Here is an 18,989-nt window from a genome sequence, read left to right on the forward strand (position 1 = left end):
GACAGTTAATGCTATCCTTTTGTTACTTGGGAGTTAGTTGGCTCCGAATGATATTCACTCCTGGGCATCTGTTCTCTCAACTTAAACCTCAGTTGCCCTTACACCTCAAAAGCAGGGTCCCGACAAGGAACTGGATGGACCCAGGGCAAGCTGTGAGCTACTCTGGCATCGAAATGGACCAGGCCAAAGCGCCATAATACTTAACTAAAAGTTAAGAGCATGGTCATAGACAAATCTGTCATGATCCAAAAAGTAACATCTGGATTAGGATCCTGCTAGGGTTAGGAAAGATTAATCTGGCCTGAGCACTGTAGTCTGAGATCAATAGCAAGATGTCCCCAGGAGAGCCACCCTATAAGCTTAATGTATCTCTTACTGTGTCCATAGAAAATAACTAATATTAAGAAATAGAATTAAGATGTTAAGTAAGATGTTAATTAAGTTATAAGACTAAGTATAAGACTAAGAAAAGGAGAAAAACCCCTAAGTGGTATTTTGCTCTCGAGGGCTTTGAGGAAGAAGGGCTTTCATACATTGACTGTGGGGGTGTGGTTGTTACCCCCAATGTGGGGAGTTGGAGAGAGAGAAGAGAGAGTCCAAGGTGGAGAGATATGCGGGAGAGGCAGGAGGAGACAGGAATGAGGGGCAGTGTGAGACTAGAATGAGGGGCTTAGTGAGACTGGAACAGGCATGTGGGGAGAATGGAAAAAACAGCAATTGACCACCAACCAACATGGCCCTTGTTTCCTCCTCCGTCCACACATGGCATGGGCCATCCAGAGTTGGGGAATGGTGCAAGATCTCGGAATGCAGATGGGGAGAGAGAGCCACAGAGTATCCCTGGCTGCCTGGTGATTACACATGAGACACTTGGCTAATTGGGAGCAGAACATTCAGTGCTAGTGCCTGGTAACGCCAGGGGATAAGCAGGACTGCAGCCAATGGTGCTTGGGTTCATCAGGCCCAAGTCCAGCTGTGCTGGGAAACTACCAGGGTCAGTGGTACGTAAGAAAGTATTTGTTATCAGGAATTGGCTTGAATGTGTGGTCTCGCACAAATCTCCAGAGCAATATCTGGTGGGGACAGAGGGATGTGAGGAGGAATGTTTGCCAGGAATGGAAGTAGGGCCTTGCTTTTTTCAGTTATCACCTCTTGACCCTACCAGTTATCTCCCAGCCTATAACCTGTTTGTTTCATGAGAATACATTGCTTCTCCAGACCCAACAATCATTCTGCCTCCAAATTCTTGTGGCCTCTCAGCATAAATTTTTTTTCATGGGGTCTCCTTAGTAATGCCTGTAGGATAACATTGGTTTGTCGTTTCTCCCTGGTCTCAGGGAGCTTAGGTTTATTGGGTTACAGCATTCACAGTGCTCCCAAGGCACTGCCATTCTTCTGTATTTGCCTTTAACTTCTCTGTGTTCTGCTTCCCCAACCAGGAACAGGAGGAGATGGGAATGAAGGGCAGTGTGAAACTGGAATGGGGCACTTAGTGAGACTGGAACAGTTGCATGGGGAAAATGTAATTAACGGCAACTGATCACCAACCAGCCTGGCAGCCTGACCCTTCCTTCCTGTGTCTGTTGGCGGCTGCTGGTGGGGGTGGGAAAGCAGCACAAGGCCACCAAACACACATGGCGGGTGAGAGAGACCCCACCACCAAGGTGCTTACTTATTTATTCTGTGATTACACAATGCCCAGGGGACGAGCCAGCGACCCTTAGCCAAACAGTTGCTGGCTTGATGAGAGGGCCTGAGGATGTTGTGATTGCTAAGGCCCTAAAGATTCCTGGGTACTGGGCTGCCCCAGCAAAGTTGGGGATTCTGGAGCCACACTTGGTGGTGTTTGGGAATTGTGTGGTGCCTGGGATCAAACCTGGGTTGAGGACACGCTAGGCATTTGCCCTAACGTTGTATTATCTCCCAGAACATAATGTTCAATTGATTTTTTAAATTTTATTTTAACCACTGTGTTTTTACAATTTTACAATACTGCCAATGGTAGGATTTCATGTGTGCAGCATTCCAATGCCACAGGCCCCCACCAGTATCTTCATTTTTCTCCACCAGCGTCACAGACCCCCACTGTACAACCTCCCCCCTCTCAACACCTTCCCTCTCCTCTCCACCTAAGTTTCACTGCCATGGTGAGCTCTGTTCTGTAGACCAGCTCTTCGGTTCAGTTACTATTGATCATTTGTTTTTCCCTCATCCCACATATATAGAAAGAGAATTGTCTATCTGTCCTTCTCCTTCAGGTTGATTTACTCAACATGATAATCTTCAGTTCCATCCATGGAGTGCAGATTGAATGAGTTCATTTTTTTCTTACATCCAAGTGGTATTCCATTATGTATATATACCACAGTTTCTTTATCCAGTCATCTGATCTTGGACACAGGTTGTTTCTGAATTTTGACTATTTTAAATAATGCTGAAATGAACATAGGAGTGTAAATAGTCTTTTCTGAATAGAGTTTTTGGGCCCTTGGGATACCCAGAAGAAGCATTGCTGGGTCACATAAAGTTCAATTTTTATATTTTTAAGAAATGTCCAAATTGTTTTCCAAAAAGACTCTATCTAATGGCCTTGCCACCAAGAAGACACGAAGATTCTTTTTTCTCATATCCAGACACTGGTTGTTTTCATTCATTTTTATATATGCCAATTTCACTGGTGTAAGGTGATATCTTATTGTTCCTTTGATTTTAATTTCCCTGATGATCAGTGATGCAGAGCACTTAATCATATACTAATCGTCATCTGTTATGTCTTCTTTGAGGAACTTTCTGTTCATCTCCTCTCTAACTTTTTGATGGGTTTGATTTTCTGTTGTTAATTTTTTCTAGTACTTAGTATATATTTTATATTAATCCTTTGTCAAATGGATGGTGGGAAATATTTTATCGTAGTCTCTCAATTGTTTTTATATCGTGATCATCATTTTTTTGTGTGATGTAAAACCTTTGAAGGCAGATATCATACCCAGCCATTCTCAGGGTTTACTTCTGACTCTGTCCTCAAAGGACCAGAGGTGGTGCCAGGGATCTAAATAGGTTAGACATACACAAGAAAAGCACCTTGCTACTGCCCCAGTGCAAAACCATCTTAATTTAATGTAAATCCAGTTGTTTATCCTTGCTTCTATTTGCTTGACCAATGACATTGAATCACTGGAGTTACCTTTATTTATTTATGTTGTTTTATTCTATTTTATTTATTTATTTTTGTTATATGGGTCACACTTGTGCCAGTGTTGCTCGGGGGACCATATGGGATGCTGGGAATCAACCTGGGTTGGCCGCGTGCAAGGTAAACGGCCCTACCTGCTGTGCCCCTGGAATTTCCTTTATATTCATAATTAAATGTTTTACTTTTGTAAATAGCAGCACTGTAGCACTGTCCTCCCGTTGTTCATCGATTTGCTCAAGAGGGCACCAGTAACGTCTCCATTGTGAAACTTGTTGTTACTGTTTTGGGCATATCGAATACACCACAGGGAGCTTGCCAGGCTCTGCCGTGTGGGCGGGATACTCTCAGTAGCTTTCCGGGCTCTCTGAGCGGGATGGAGGAATTGAACCCAGGTCGGCTGCGTGCAAGGCATATGCCCTACCCACTGTGCTATGGCTCCAGCCCTTGTAAATAATTCATTCATTCATTCATCATCCTGTTATTCGTCGATTGCCTCGAGCAGGCCACAGTAACGTCTCTTTCATCCTAGCCCTGAGATTATATTCAAGGCTCTTTAGGAGAATGAGACCCATCATTGTTACTGGTATTTGGCATATTTGGTGCGCCACGGGGAGTTTGCCAGACTCTGCCCTGTGGGCAGGCTATATTCGATAGCCTGCAAGTTTGTCCAGAGTAGGAATGAGATAATAAGATATCATAAAAAGATGTCCTGATAAGATGTCGCACGGTCGCTAATGTGGCCGCGCGGTTCCGGGAGCTGGATTTTATAGTCTCTGAGTCTTGGCCATTGATGGGATTACACGGCGCCAGGGGGCCAGGTGGTGGGTGTGACCCCCGCCTACTGGAATTTGGAGGATCTGGGTGGAGGATGCTCGACTCCAATTCGAGTAGGCTTGGAGATCTTGGCCCCGGAACCCGCGTGACTTTGTCCCTCTGCCAATAATATATAAAAATATATAAAATATATATAAATGTTTTACTTTTGTATGATAGCACAGCGGGTAGGGCGTTCGCCTTACACGCAGCCAACATGGCCGACCCGAGTTCGATTCCTCTGCCCCTCCCGGAGAGCCCGGCAAGCTACCGAGAGTATTCGATATGCCAGACACAGTAACAACAAAGTCTCCAGTGGAGAGGTTACTGGGCCTGCTCGAGCAAATCGACGATCAACGGGAGGGCCTTTACCTTACTTTTGTAAATAGTATTTACTTTTGTAAATAGTATATGAAAATACATTTTTGTTTGATTTGGGACCACATCTACTGATGTTCAGGGGTTATTCCTGGTTCTGCACTCAGGAATTACTCCTGGCAGTGCTCAAAGGGCCATATGGGATGCCACAGATCAAACCTGGGTCAACTGTGTGCAAGGCAAGAGCCCTATGCTCTGTACTTGGGCTCTGACTGCATACTTATCTTTTTACTTTAATTTAATTCTCATCAACATAAAACTAACATTCATGGGCTATGGAGCTAGATAGTGAAAAGGCTTTCACTCGTGCTTATCCTGCATGAGGGCCTGAATTTGAACAGTGCCACCTGGATTATGCTTTGTCATGCTCAAGAATATAGTGCACGGGATTGAACTCACTATTTCCAATAGCCAAAACATACTTCACCCTTTGAGCATTCCATAATCTATGATTATTTTGAGTGCCTATACCATTAGACTGAACTGTTTATTCTAAGCATTGTTCTCTGTTTGTTTGTTTTCTTTCAGGTGGATCACAAAAGAAAATTCTCAGATCAAAAAGAGAATTGAAAAACGTAATAGAAAGCCTAGGTGCTCCAACATTTTACTTTGTTTCTAAAAGTTATGGTGAAATAACTCAACATCCACAATATTTTTTTCTTTCTAGCTAATTGATTTAATGCAGATGAAAAAGATCTGTGGGCTCTGTATTGTTTTTACTTTCCACATGCCTCAAGCAAGTTGAGTAAATAATACCACATTTTTTATAGATTCTAAACATAAAAGAAATCTGTCTCCATTATGTCCATTCTGTGTAGTTACAATACAGTTGTCTTTTCATTCTCTAATATTTTACTCTATCAAAATGTATGGCTTTTATGACCCTTTAATGGAATCCATACACTTGATGAAATAATAATAACTACAATGGTAGGGAATTTGCCTTCCGTGCAGCCAGCATGGCCGAGTCGGGTTCAAATCCTTCGCCCCTCTCGGAAAGCCGGGCAAGCTACCGAGTGTATCTCACCCATGCGGCAATGCCAAACACAGTAACAACAAGTCTCAAAATGGAGACGTTACTGGGCCCGCTGGAGCAAATCAATGAACAACAGGAGGACAATATACTGAACACTTACTATGTTATAAGCTTTTTGAAAGCATCATAAACAGCATTGTAAGTTTGTCTTAGAATACTTATATTAATTACACACCAGGCAGCAAGATGGCAGCCTCCTCAGAGCGTTTTGGAAAGTCAGGTATGAGCCGGTGGTGATGGGACAACTGAAACCTCATGGGAAGGGTTCGTTCCCGGCTAGTCCTTCATGCTCTACCAAAGTCACAAGTTGCCCCCCACGGGCGGCTCTCTGGCACAGCCATGGCTTAGAAGCACAAGGACTTAGTGCAGAGCCCGGCAGCTTGCGGTAGAAAAGTGAATAGACTATGTGTTAATCCACGGTACCATGCTCGCCCGGGAGGGAAGGGGTGTCACTCCCTTCCACCTTTTTCCCCATTTTATAGATTAAGACATCTGACACAGAGAGAAATTTATTATAATTCATTTAAATACTCAAAAAGGCCAAATTTAAATCCACATCAGATTGTGAGCAGAGCTGGTAACACTGGAGGTCACTGTGTCCTACTGAGCATTTCTTCTCTTTGATGCATTATTTGGGACCTACCCAGATTCTCTGAAAGAGAGGTATGAAAGAAGCAATTATTTTCTATGTCACTTAAACTTCAAGTACACTATCAGTATTGTTACTTACTGGAGGAATTACAGCTACTATGATCTAATAATAATGATGACATGTTAAAGAAATTCCCCTTCAATATCAGCAGGTACTTGCCAAAACAGCATCAGTATCGGCATCACAAGAAACAAAGATTTTAGAATTAGTAACAAGGCTAGAGTCATGGTTTACTATTTATGGTTATATGAGTCAAGTTACTTAACCTCTGAGCTTCAATTTCTTTCTTGTCACATGGAGAACATTTTGTTTTATCTTGCATAGTTGGAATATTTAAATGAAAATACGCAAACAGAGCAGCTAGCGCAGGAGTAATTCATAATGCCAACTTATAATGCTTTGTTATTTTTAAGTCCCTTCATATAAAAGCCACACCCTGAGTTTGGTGAGACAGTACTACAATAATTTTGTAACCTTTAAGTGCAGGACTAAGACTAGGCTTTTCCTCCCAGTCTGAATGATGAGGAGAGCTGGAAAGCCTAGTATAGAGCTTCTGTTCTGAGGCCCCATGTCCTTTTAGCTCATGTAACTGCCTCTTTGACTCCATTCCCGACTCTATGCCCCACTGTCTCCCTATTTCTAAATGGCAGAGGATATGACTAATGAATTTCCAATTTTGAGAAAACAAGAGGGAAACCAGAGTGAATGCTCTAAGTTTTCTATACACCACTAAGGCACCACAGAGTACAACTGTTTCTACCAGGTGAGGGTTAAATTATGAGGGACCATTTGAGGATTTTTAAAACCAGTCTTGGGGCTGGAGCAATAGTACAATGGGGAAGGCATTTGCCTTGCACGTGGACAACCTGGTTTGATCCCCAGCATCCTCTATAGTCCTCTGAGCACTGCCAGGAGTAACTCCTGAGTGCAAAGCCAGGAGAAACTCCTGAGCATCGCTGGGTGTGACCCAAAAATTTTTTTAAAATATTTTTTAATTAAAAAAAAGAAATAACTTAAAAATTAAAATTAAAAAAATAAAGTCAGTCTTATTCTGTGCAAACGAACAGTTCCCAGGATGTTTACCAGAGAAAGGGTAAGGATTATGTAGTCATGATGACTGTCTTCAAATATCTTGAGTTATAAATTCTGTAACTTTTTTTAACAAGAGAATAAACTTCATGGGTACTAGTATTAGGAAGTTAGAATTTGGTTTAGATGAGAGAATGAATTTTAAGCAACCGGAACTCTGTGAGCTAGAACAGAAGTCTAGGGAGGATGTCCACATTCAGGGAGCTATTCCCATTGGGGTAGTCAGCAGTTGTACAAGAAGGGGTGTGCTAGGGGAAATCAGAAAGGAAGCTGACCAGGACCTTTAAATCCAGCCCTAGTCTCTGAATCTGTGCTTGGCTAAGAGTAGTTGTGTTATCATCTCAGCATCCAGATACCAACACCCATTGGTCCAGAATTGCTGTCGTGATGGAGCTTATGAAAGTGAAGACAGTTGCGAGAAAAGAGTTACCCGGATTAAGGTTGGCCCCCGTTGTTCAGAGGCTTTTTCTGTGTGTTGTGAAAGGGCAAATTTCTGGAGGCGCGAGAGCACTCATTTCTCTGCACCACTGAGAGCTCCACCTCCTATGGGTATGTATGAAAACCTACAATTCACATGCAATGGTGCTTGGCAGAGTTTATGCTGCCATGGGAAGAAACACTTCCAAACTTGGTTTAATGCAGAAAAGTAGAGGCTTAAAACTCTTACCTTGTGGGACTGGAGCAATAGCACCTCAGGGTGGGGCATTTGCCTTGCACGCAGCCAACATGGTTGACACAGGTTCGATTCCCAGCATCCCATATGGTCCCCCGAGCACCACCAGGAGTGATTCCTGAGCGCATGAGCCAGAAGTAACCCCTGAGCATCGCTGGGTGTGACGCAAAAAGAAAAAAAAAACAAACTCCTACCTTGCAACTTGAAAAGGCAAATAATCTTAGTTTGGATATTGTTTAATTCACTGTGTAGTGGTTATGGTTCATTAAGAGTGATTATACAAAGTAAAATATTTGATCGCAAAGTTCTGTGATACTTGTGCATAAATCACTGACCCTACATGATGATGCTTAACATCTGCATAAAGACAATAGTGTGCTTGGAAGAACCGAAACATTATTCTAGATTCTGTTGCAAATCACAGCCCATGAAATAGTAAAAGTAGAGAAAATCCCAATGTACATATGTAGAAAATAAGTATTCAATTTTTATGGTTTCAGTGAAAAATAGCAGCAAGTATAATTCATCAAAGTTATAGTTTTAAGAACCTATTTTTCAACCTATTCTCCTGGGTTACTTTTGATTTCTATATATTTATATTACTGTGGAGATCATGCCAACTTGCAAGTTAGTTTGAATTTGGACTTCAAAGTCTTAGTATAATTTTAAATGTTTTATTTTTAAGTGTTGATTTTTTGAGATATAACTGACATATCATTGTGTGAGTATAACATATAGAACCAGATGATTTAATTATGTATATATTTTGAATGGTTAAAAGAATAAGTTTAGTTAACATCCACAAAGCAGAAAAAATATCTCTGAAAGGCCACACTCCATCTGCTACTCTCAGGAAGAATTCTTTCTTGTTTCTTCAAACTCCTCATTTTCCTTGGCTTGTGGATGCATCACTGGAATCCATGCATCCATGTCTTCATGTGACTTTAACTTCCTATGTTTTGTGTCTCCTTGTCTCTCTTCTGAGAACACTTTATATCTTATTCTATAAGGACTCCTTGGAAATATTAAGGGCCCATTCTAAAGAAGATAAATCTAATTTCTCATTTATAAATCTTTAATAACATTTGCTAAGGCCCTATTCCTAAATAAGATCACATTCATAGATATTTTGAGCTAGGTTTTTATTTTGAGCTAGGTTTTGGAAATCTATGGTTAAATATATACATAGAGAGAGAGATTTACAAGATTGCGTATGTCTATAATTAGTGTTGCGATGTTGCTATACCATAACCACTACCAAAATGCCAATATCCCATCACAATTGTTCATTGTACCGCTCTTCTCTGTGAGTCCACTTTATGTCCTGCTATTTGTTGAACATCTTTCCCTCCATTATATGGCCTCGGCTTGCTTGTCATATCTTAACTGTTCATATATGTAAGAATTTACTTCCAGGATCTTGACTATCTATCCCATTGGTCTGTGGATCTACTTTTATTCCAATATCACAATGGCTTTGATTTCAAGGTGTTGTAGCATAATTAAAGTTAGGGAACATGATGCCTCCCCATTGACTTTTTCTCAGGATTGCTTTTGCTATTTGGGCTCTTTGAATGGTTCCTGAGAGTTGACTGTTAGAAACAACTGGTGTAGCACAAAATCTGCAGTGCTTGGAACCACTAAGCCCATCCCAATTTTGTACAGGCGTGATTAATGCCATATCTACCAATATTTGGGGGTGGGAGGAAGATATTGCTGGGAGAGAACCAGGGTGCCTCCTAACCTAAGAACTATCTCTGGCCCTTATTCAATTTTTGAGAGAAGTTGAAAAGGTTAGCTAATAGGTCATTTTTTCAAGATTTGACAGAACTCACCATAAACTCATCCTGGCCAGAGCTTTTATTTGGCAGAGACCTTTTTATTACTGTTTTAATTTCTTTGTAATCCATCAATCCACATTTTCTGTTTCTTCTGGATCCAGTCTTAGAAGTTGTATAATTTTAAGAATTTATCCATATAGATTTGGTTCTCATAGTGATGTAAACTTGTTTGTTTTGGGGTCCTTTATATTCATGTTCATGCTATCTTTCCTATTGTATCTACTTTCAGTTCTCATCCTGTTAAATAGGGTATTCCCTCTTTTTTTCTTCATGAGTCTACATAAGGTCTTGTTGGTCTTATTTATCCTCTCAATGAAACAGAAACTGGACTCATTGATCACTTGTATTTTCTTCAGGACATAAATATTTTTAGTCACTATTCAACTAATTACATTGGGTTTTTGTTATTTTCGCATATTAAGTATGCTTTCTCGTTCTTTATTTCCTTCCTTGTATTTTGTTCATTTGAATCGATACACCTTTCATTATTTACCTTTCAGTTAGAAGTTTATTCCAACTTTCTTTATAAAATGATTACTGTACGAAGAGTGTGAAGAATAAGGTAAAAATACCTAATTTCATATCTACCTCCTTTCCAAGATATTGCCATTGCTTATAATTTTATATGTTTCAAAATTTCTCTAGTTACACAATCATTTTTTATCTACACCTGAATATATATCTATATATATTTTATTTTACACCAGTTAAATAGTATTTTTGTACCTTACTTTTTGTATATAATTTAGACATCTTAAATCAAGAATTTTACTGTTTTGGTTATTATATAACCAAATATCATAATTTGTTATTAAGAGGCTTTTATACATTACCTTCTGTATGTTATATTTACTGTGTTTTTATATTTCTAATTTAGGACCAAGAAAACAATCAACAATAAACTGGTTATGGAATGTGTATCACGTTTCTAAAAGGTATTCTAACTTTTCTACCTTATCTTTTATTCATAAAATACAAACATTAATTTAAATCGTAAAAAGGGTTCTGTTTCTCTCCTTAAGACTACTCTGATAGTAACGGAATTGGGTAATAGATAGTACTGACATTGTTTGATTGTTGGGTGATTTTTTTCTGTCAGTAGCAAAATTAAGGGGTATTTCTGAAGGGAAATACCCTTTCAGAAACATCCATTTCACTTGCCTTAAAATTTTCATCCAGCAGGAGTTTGGGGGTGAATATGAACTCTTCATTTCCTTATACTTATGTCAATCTTTTCTAGAAATTGCTTTGAAACAAATGACTAACTAACAATGTATACCCTCCCTTTAGGTATTGGCTTACAATACTATTTATTTATATAACAAGTGAAAAGTATGATTAGTTTCACACTAAATGCACACTTTAACACAGTTACTATCCATGTCCTCCCGCTGTTTATCGATTTGCTCGAGCGGGCCCAGTAACGTCTCCATTGCGAGATCTCTTGTTACTGTTTGGCATATTGAATACTCTTGGTAACTTGCCAGTTCTCTGAGAGGGGCAGAGGAATTGAACCCGGCTTAGCTGGGCTGGCTGCATGCAAGGCAAACGCCCTACCGCTGTGCTATCGCTCTAGCCCCATAAGTCTTGGGAATAATTTGTTTGTCCAGTTACACTCTTGTCAGATGCCCAACAATCTGCTTTATACTCCCTGACTACAGCCTTGTCTGTTTCTCCTCTCAGATTCATTAATCCAGACTCTCACATGGTTGTACTAAAATACACATCCTATTCCTATCTCCAACAACATCTCCATAATTCACTCAATAAAATCTATGTCTATTATGATGTTTTCCTTCAGGGTCCTTGCCAGTACCACCAATTCTTCTTCCACACCACTCCCTTCTATCTGCCTTTGTGAACTTATGCTCCAGAAATAATTTTTTTAAGAAGGGTCATATTTTTTCAAAAATCCTTCTTTAAATTCACTTGTATTATAGACTCCACTTACAACCCTACTTAAAGACTGCATTCTCTAAAAAAAAAGTAGCTATTGAGTCTAGAGAAATAATGCAGGACTTAAGGAGCTTAATAGACCATAGTTCAATTGCCAGCACTGCATATAGCCCCCTGAGAACTGCCAGGTGTTATCCCTGAGCACAGAACCAGGAGTAAGCTCTGAACAGTGTCAGGGATATCCCCAAAACAAGGAAAGGAGCTATCAAAGAAAATGATAATCCTCTGGAATGGAATGGTATTATAATGGGTAGGATGTTTGCCTTCTATACTGCCAATCTTGGTTCAATCACTGGCACTTCATAAAGTTCTTCAAGTCTGCCAGAAGTGATCCTTGAGCACTGCCAGATGTGGTCTTTAAAAAACAGCAAAAATGTAATGCTCACTTTCCTGCAGTCACTTTATATTCATACATGCTCATCAAAGCACTTATTAACTTCTGTGAAAAAATAATTTGTTTGCTCACATCTGTCTTGTTCTATAATTAATTCCATGAGGAATGATTCTCAATGATATATCTCTACTTTCAGTTTCAAGATGATGCCTTACAGATCATAGATACTTATAAAGTATCCCCTGAAAAGATAACTATTGGATTTTGGTAAAGCCTTTTTTGTTTCAACCACTTTTACCTAGTAATCCCCTCTTTTTTTAAATTTTTGGGTCACACCCAGTGATGCTCAGGGGTTACTCCTGCATCTGCACTCAGGAATTACTCCTGGCAGTTCTTGGGGTCCATATGGGATGCTGAGGATCGAACCCGGTTCAGCCACGTGCAAGGCAAATGCCCCACCTGCTGTACTATCGCTACAGCTCTAGAAATCCCTTTTCTTCACAGTGTTAAGACAATATATTCTTATTGGATAATTTATGATATCACAATCCTTTTAAATTATAAAAGTAGACAATGAAACCAAAAGACAGGTATATTTCAGGTAGGATTATATCTTTGGCTGTCAGAAAGAACTTCTATGATAGTATAGATAGAGACTGGATAATCTTATATTCTCACAGTTCAGAATGATGGGAAATCAACAATAAAAAGCTAGTATTTTTTATCCCACATTCTGATTCTTAGATGACTGTCTTCAACTCTAAGCTATAATTCAAGAAGGCATAAGAAATCTCCTGGGATCCATTTTATAGACATTAATTCTTATCATGTAGGCTATCCCATTATTACCTAATTCCCTTGGAATATCTCACCAACAACTACCATCACCTTGGGGATTAGGTTTCAAATATAAATTTGAATATTCATCCTATAAAAAACTATGTGCATCTTCATATATCCAAATATTCTTGTTCTACACATATAATCATATTTTATTAACCAATGTTTTGAATATATGGGCAATTATTATGAATCTGCAAGAGGCACTGCTCTTTTCTTAACTCATCCCCACTTGTGTCTACTGGTTTGTTTTCTTATTTTTAAACTCAAGTTCATATGGGAAAGTAAAAGAGTTCTGCATAATAGAAGATGGTATTAAATTGGACCCAAGTAAATTAAGACTCATTAGTATTTAATAGCCATGAAATATTCTATGTTCTAGGCATCAGATGGATTTGACACTACCTAATTCTCTATCTACCTGGGAAATTCAAGCTGTTAGCATTTCAAATAAAGGTAAGTATCTCATATGATATCATGAATCAGAGGACAATTTCTTCAGTGAAATATATTTATCGCTTTATTCACAGTAGTGTATTACAGACTCTTCATTATAATCTAAGGTAAATAAGAAATATTTGTATTTGAAATATTTAGCTTATTTAATGTTTTCATAACCATAAAAACTTTCTGATTTACTAGGAGTTAATTTGGGGGAATCATTGTAGGACTTATTAGAGTTATTTTTCTTTTTAATATGGGTAACAATTCAGTTCAATTCAACATCACTTGATCACTTGACTTCCCGTTAATCGTCGATTTGCTCGAGCGGGCATCAGTAACGTCTCCATTTGTCCCTGTCGCGTGCTAGTGTAGCCCAATGGCATCTGTTCGCTCTAGGAACATGAAGAGCCTCAAAATGATTGTTCACGATCTTGATGAAGAAGTCTGACCATCTGGTAGGTGGGCAGCCACGCGGTCTTTTGACATCCCCTGGAATTCAGTCGGTGATGGCTCTAGTCTAGCAGTCATCTCCAAATCGCATTATTTGTTCAGCCCATCTGATTTTTGACACCTTGGCAAAGGAGACAGCATCCCTGATTCTTGATCGTCGACGGACGGCCTTCTTTAAATCAGTGAACGTTAGAAGAGCAGCATCTTTAACTCCCAAGAAACCTCAATGAGCTTGGTATCATGTGGATATGGTCAATGGTGCTGAATCCTTTTCAGAACCCGGCTTCTTCGTATGGTTGTCCTTCATCTAGTGTTCTGCTAATCCTATTCAGGATGACTCAAGTGAACAGCTTGTAGATGACAGACAACAGGTAGATCAGGTGATAGTTGCCAATGTCGTGGATGTTTCCCTCATTGTTCGGTAATACAGTCCTGCTGGTTTTCCGTTGGGACGAAACCTTGCATTCAGACAGGTAGCATGTGAAGAGTCGAGCCAATGTATTGATGAGAATTGACAGCAGTTTCTTCAGGCGTTTGGTCTGATTTTGTCTGGGCCGGGTGCTATTTGCTGTTGTCGAATTTCGGAAGGGAAAACTTTGGGAACGACATATTCATCCTGCAAAATTTGGTATGTGGGCAGGTGGACATGGCTTTCTAAGAGATCCGAGTAGAAGTCATGGATAATCTTCTCCATTGCCCTTCTGTAAGATGTGATAGATCCATCATGACATCAGAGGGCAGTCATCTTGGTCTTATAGTTGGCGAAGACAGGCGGACATTGAGAATGCTTTTCCCAGCTTCTGCCGCATCTACCAGCACTGCTGCTTTCCTCTCTTGATGACTTCCTTTATGGCTTTTCTGCACTGCTTTGCGAGCTGTTGCCTGAGGCTTGTGCCAAGCTAAATTGGTGAATGAGCTTGAGAGTTTTTAAAGACAGGCGTCTTTTTGTGGCTATCTCTCTCTCGGCATTCTTCGCACAATCATGGAGGTGCTGAACCATTCAATCATATTCCTCGTCAATGTTGTCAATGACGGCATCTTCCCATGTTGTATCAATAGAGCCAAAGAGCTCTCAGTTGGTGGTCATTCTGGGGGTTCTCTTTTTAAATTTTGCAGCCCTTTCTCCCCGCTTTGTGTAGTAGAATTATGCACAAAGGAGATGGTGGTCCGATCCCATTTGGAATTTTGGGACAACAGCGACATCAGTCAGGTAAAATCATCAATTGAATATGATGTGGTCAATTTCGTTGTGGAGCCATCCACCGGGAGACTCCCATGTCCAAAGTTTAGATTCTGCCTTCTGGAACTGTGAGTTACCACGGATGATCTTGGTTGACATGATGAACTCAGACAGTCTCTCACCCTGTTCGTTCCAATCTAGGCCATGGGTCCCAATGTGGAGTTCTTTGGCTGATCTTCTCGGTCCTATCTTGGCATTAAAATCACTGACAATGATCTTGTAGAAGGTGTGGTCTTTTTTATAGAACTTCTCCAGCTCCATGTAGAACTTCTCAATTTCTCCTTCATAATTGGATGTTATTGCATAGACAACGAAGACAGAAACTGCTGGCAGTGAGCCACATCTATTCAAGTGTAGTCGTCCGATTCGGGTTGTTAGGCATTCAAATGAATCAATGCTCATGGCCAAGTTCATGTTGACAAGGACACTGACACCACCGATGCCTCTTGTCGCATGTTCCGAGGAACAGTTCTTCTCCAGTGTCAAAAACAACATGATGTGATTCGTGCCTTCTGGTCTCGGTCAGACCAATGATGTCGTACTTAATCTTTCGTGCTTGTACAATCAGGTCCTCGATGGATTCATCTGATGCCAGCGTACGTGCATTGAAAGTACAGACAGTCATTTTTGTCTTTCTTTCTTTGGGAGCTTAGTTCGGCCTTGAGATTTTATCAGCCTCTCCTTCCACATCCTTCTCAATGCTGCCATATTGGTGGCTCCTTCAGGGTGAGGGGAATGAGACCCATTGTATTTACTGGTGTTGGCATATCGAGTATGCCATGGATAGCTTGCCAGGCTCTGTTGTGCCAGCGGGATACTCTCAGTAGCTTGCCAGGCTCTCCAAGAGGGATAGAGACTTTTGGGGCAACCTCTAATCACCCTTGTAGGTGTTCCCATGGTTCGAACCATATTTGAACCCCATCAAATGGTGCGGTAATCTTGGAAGATGGGTATTAAGTGTCTTATGATGCATTGTGTGGCTGTTTCGTGGCTGTGTGGTCCAAAAAGCGGCCACCTGGTTCGGAAAGAAGCCTGGATCATGGTGGCGACTGCATAGTGGAGGAAGTGGAGGTGGTGAAGGTCTGCCAATGAGGTATTTATCTAGTACCGTTAGGGTGGGGGTTCTGGGTGTAATCCCTGGGTCTCTGGAGATTGGCGGGAGCAGGCAGAGGATCTCTGATCCCGGGTCCCATTGAGCATGGAGTCCAAGGTCGCAGAGTTCCACTTACCTGGTTCTGTGGGGCTTCACTCGTAAGTGAGTCTTGGCCCGAGTGTCCAGAAAATGGCCTGGAGCTTGGTGGTGGCTGGGTAGTGGAGGTAGTGGAGGAGATATAACTGAGATATAATTGACATATGAAACATAGTGATTTCAGTTGTATAAAATAATGATTTGATATATGGGGGTGTTGTGTAGTGATCACCCCAATCAGTCTAGATCATACTCATTGCTGGACAGAATTGCATTTTTTAATGTTATCGCTTTTAAATTTTCTTATCAACTTTCAAATACAAACTTTCAAAGAGAAATACACTACCATTAACTATTGCCCTACTATATGCTAGGCTGTTCGTAAGGTTTATTTATCTTATAACTAAAAGTTTGTACTTATATCCTTCTTTCTCTCCTTTCCCCTCCTTTCTCCCTTCTTTCCTTTCCTTTCTTTCCTTTCCTTTCCTTTCTTTCCTTTCCTTTCCTTTCCTTTCTTTTCCTTTCCTTTCCCTCCTTCTCTCCTTCCTTCTCTCCCTCTCTTCCTTCTTTACTTCCTTCCTTCTTTCCTTCCTTCCTTCTTTCCTTCCTTCCTCCTTTCTTTCCTTCCTTCGTCTCTCCCTCCCTTCCTCTCTCCCTCCCTCCCTCCTTTCTTTCTTTCTTTCTTTCTTTCTTTCTTTCTTTCCTTCTTTCTTTCTTTTTTTCTTTTCTCTTTCCCAAGAAACACTCAAGAGGCCTGGGGACCCCTCAACAAATATCCACCAACTGAACTTATGGTCCAAGGATGCGGTACTGCTATGGTCCTGTGGTTGCGGGGGGGATTATCCAGGCCACCCTGATGTGCTCAAGAGCCTCCAGGGTCACCCCCATCAGTTCTTGGGAGCTTCCAGGGATACATCCAGAGAGATGCTCAGGTGGCAGTGTGGCACCAGGTCTAAAACTGAGGTCTATAACCTTTGGGCACTCACCTTAACTCCTGTAACTCTCTGTTTCCCCCTTTAACCATTTTTCACTTATTTATCCCATTCCTTGTCTTCTCTATAGTAAAATCACTTCCATCATGTTCTGATATTTTATCACATATTTATTTGTATCCCTGATTCAACCTGTCACCCATAAACAAGTGTCAGTCTATGGAAATTTCCTGCCAGTCAGCCAAAATCCCCCCGCTTATGTAGTGGCTTCATGATTCCTCAATTGCATTGTTGAGGGGTTCAGTGGAACACTACATTAGTTTTTGTTTATATCTGAGCCATCAGCAGGTCCATAAAATATTTATTCTATTTTTCTCTCTCCACATGTGTAAAATGGTTGAAGAATGCTGGTTTGTATCTCAACTAGAGTGTCTGTTTCTAAATAATCATTCTACTTATACTAAATCAATGGTTTGTGTATGACAGATATTCAAAGTATAACTTGATTAGGGGATAGGGGCCATTGCATTCTTGCATAGAAACTTCAGAAGAAGCAGGGGAGGGGAAGAAAACTTGATATGAGATTCTTCTTTACCTTAAAGAAAATCCAAGCTATTTAGAGAAGCTAATGCACCCTGGGGTCCCTGATACACCTCGTGGACTGTCACCTCTTCTAGGTCTCTGTGCTACGGATGTGATGCAACTGAAGGTGTATGAAAATCACTTCTCGGTCATAAACAACAGTGCTCCAGGGGCCAATGAAGGGGGACATTTCCCACACCCAGACTCCAGGACCTAAGTAAGTGGATGGCACCAACTAACATAAATCAATGTGCCTCACTAGAATCAATAAATGAAAAATCTGATGTAAAACCAGTGTATACAATTCACTTCACTGCTGAGTGAATTAAGCATTTAGTGTATCCAGGTTGCCAAAATTAATCATCTTTGTTACCTCTAGAATTCTGTATTATGTTTCCAAATGTTAGAACCTCAACATTCATAAATATTAAATTGAGAAATAAAGCACTTTGTGTCACAAACATCCAGCTAGCACAGAATTCTCTTCTCTCTCTCCCCCTCTCTCTCTCCCCCTCTCCCCTCTCCTCTCCGACTTATTTTAAGAATGTCAATTTTAGCTGGCCATATTATCATACTTCTGTCTCTTGAAATGTGGTTCATATAAGCTCCAAGCACCCTAAAGAATTTAAATTGCATGAGACTCCCAGGACAGAATCACAAAGAGAATTGATTCAACAGGAAGGGGTTATTTTTGTCCTCTTTTTTGAATCTCTTTATTTCAGAAACTACAACTGAAGCTTCAGCAGCCATCATCAACTATGAGGTAACGCTGAAGATAGAAGTTAGATGGAACAAAAGGAGGAACCAAAGGATAATAGTACCTTACTTTGATGACATTTGTAACTGCCTTTACTTCTTGGACTTCTTTCATGTGAGAAAGAAATAAACATTAATCTCACACAAAAAGCAGTTTGTTTGAATTTTCTAAAATATAGCAGACCTTACTTCTCAGTATAAAGCCATTTTCCTTCCATTTTACCTTCTTTCCCAATAAAATGCAATTTAGAAAGGATTTCCTCAAATGGGATAAACAAATGGTACTACATTAAACTAAGAATCTTCTGCACCACAAAAGAAATAATAAACAAAATGAAGAAGAAAAATACATCTCACAGAGTGGGAGAAATTATTTTCCCACCATTCATCTGACAGGGGAAAGCACTGCTATAACTTAACAAGGACAAACAAACACTCAAAATCCCAATCAAAAAATGAAGGGAAGAGATGAACAAAAATGTATCAAAGAAGACATACAGATGCCAGCAGGTATAAAAAATAAGTTTGCATCACTTATTATTGGGGAATGCAGTGATAAACAATGCAAAATAAAAAAAAATAAGATCTTAC

The 18,989-nt window shown here is 40.2% G+C and overlaps 1 protein-coding gene across 1 annotated transcript in view; it reads left to right on the forward strand.

Moving 5' to 3' along the window:
* Positions 1-18,536, forward strand: part of LOC130045837 (complement C5-like) — a 44,932-nt gene extending 26,396 nt beyond the window's left edge. Inside the window, exons 16-21 of the mRNA XM_056138722.1 lie at positions 4,913-4,975; positions 7,507-7,710; positions 10,553-10,610; positions 13,188-13,261; positions 17,738-17,859; positions 18,365-18,536. Coding sequence (XP_055994697.1) covers positions 4,913-4,975; positions 7,507-7,710; positions 10,553-10,610; positions 13,188-13,261; positions 17,738-17,859 — 521 coding nt within the window. The 3' untranslated portion in view covers positions 18,365-18,536. The remainder of the gene's footprint in view (positions 1-4,912; positions 4,976-7,506; positions 7,711-10,552; positions 10,611-13,187; positions 13,262-17,737; positions 17,860-18,364) is intronic.
* The last annotated feature ends 453 nt before the right edge of the window (positions 18,537-18,989 follow it).

This window comes from Sorex fumeus, unplaced genomic scaffold (assembly GCF_029834395.1).
Source record: "Sorex fumeus unplaced genomic scaffold, SorFum_2.1 ptg000129l, whole genome shotgun sequence".
In the NCBI taxonomy this organism is placed as follows: domain Eukaryota; kingdom Metazoa; phylum Chordata; class Mammalia; order Eulipotyphla; family Soricidae; genus Sorex; species Sorex fumeus.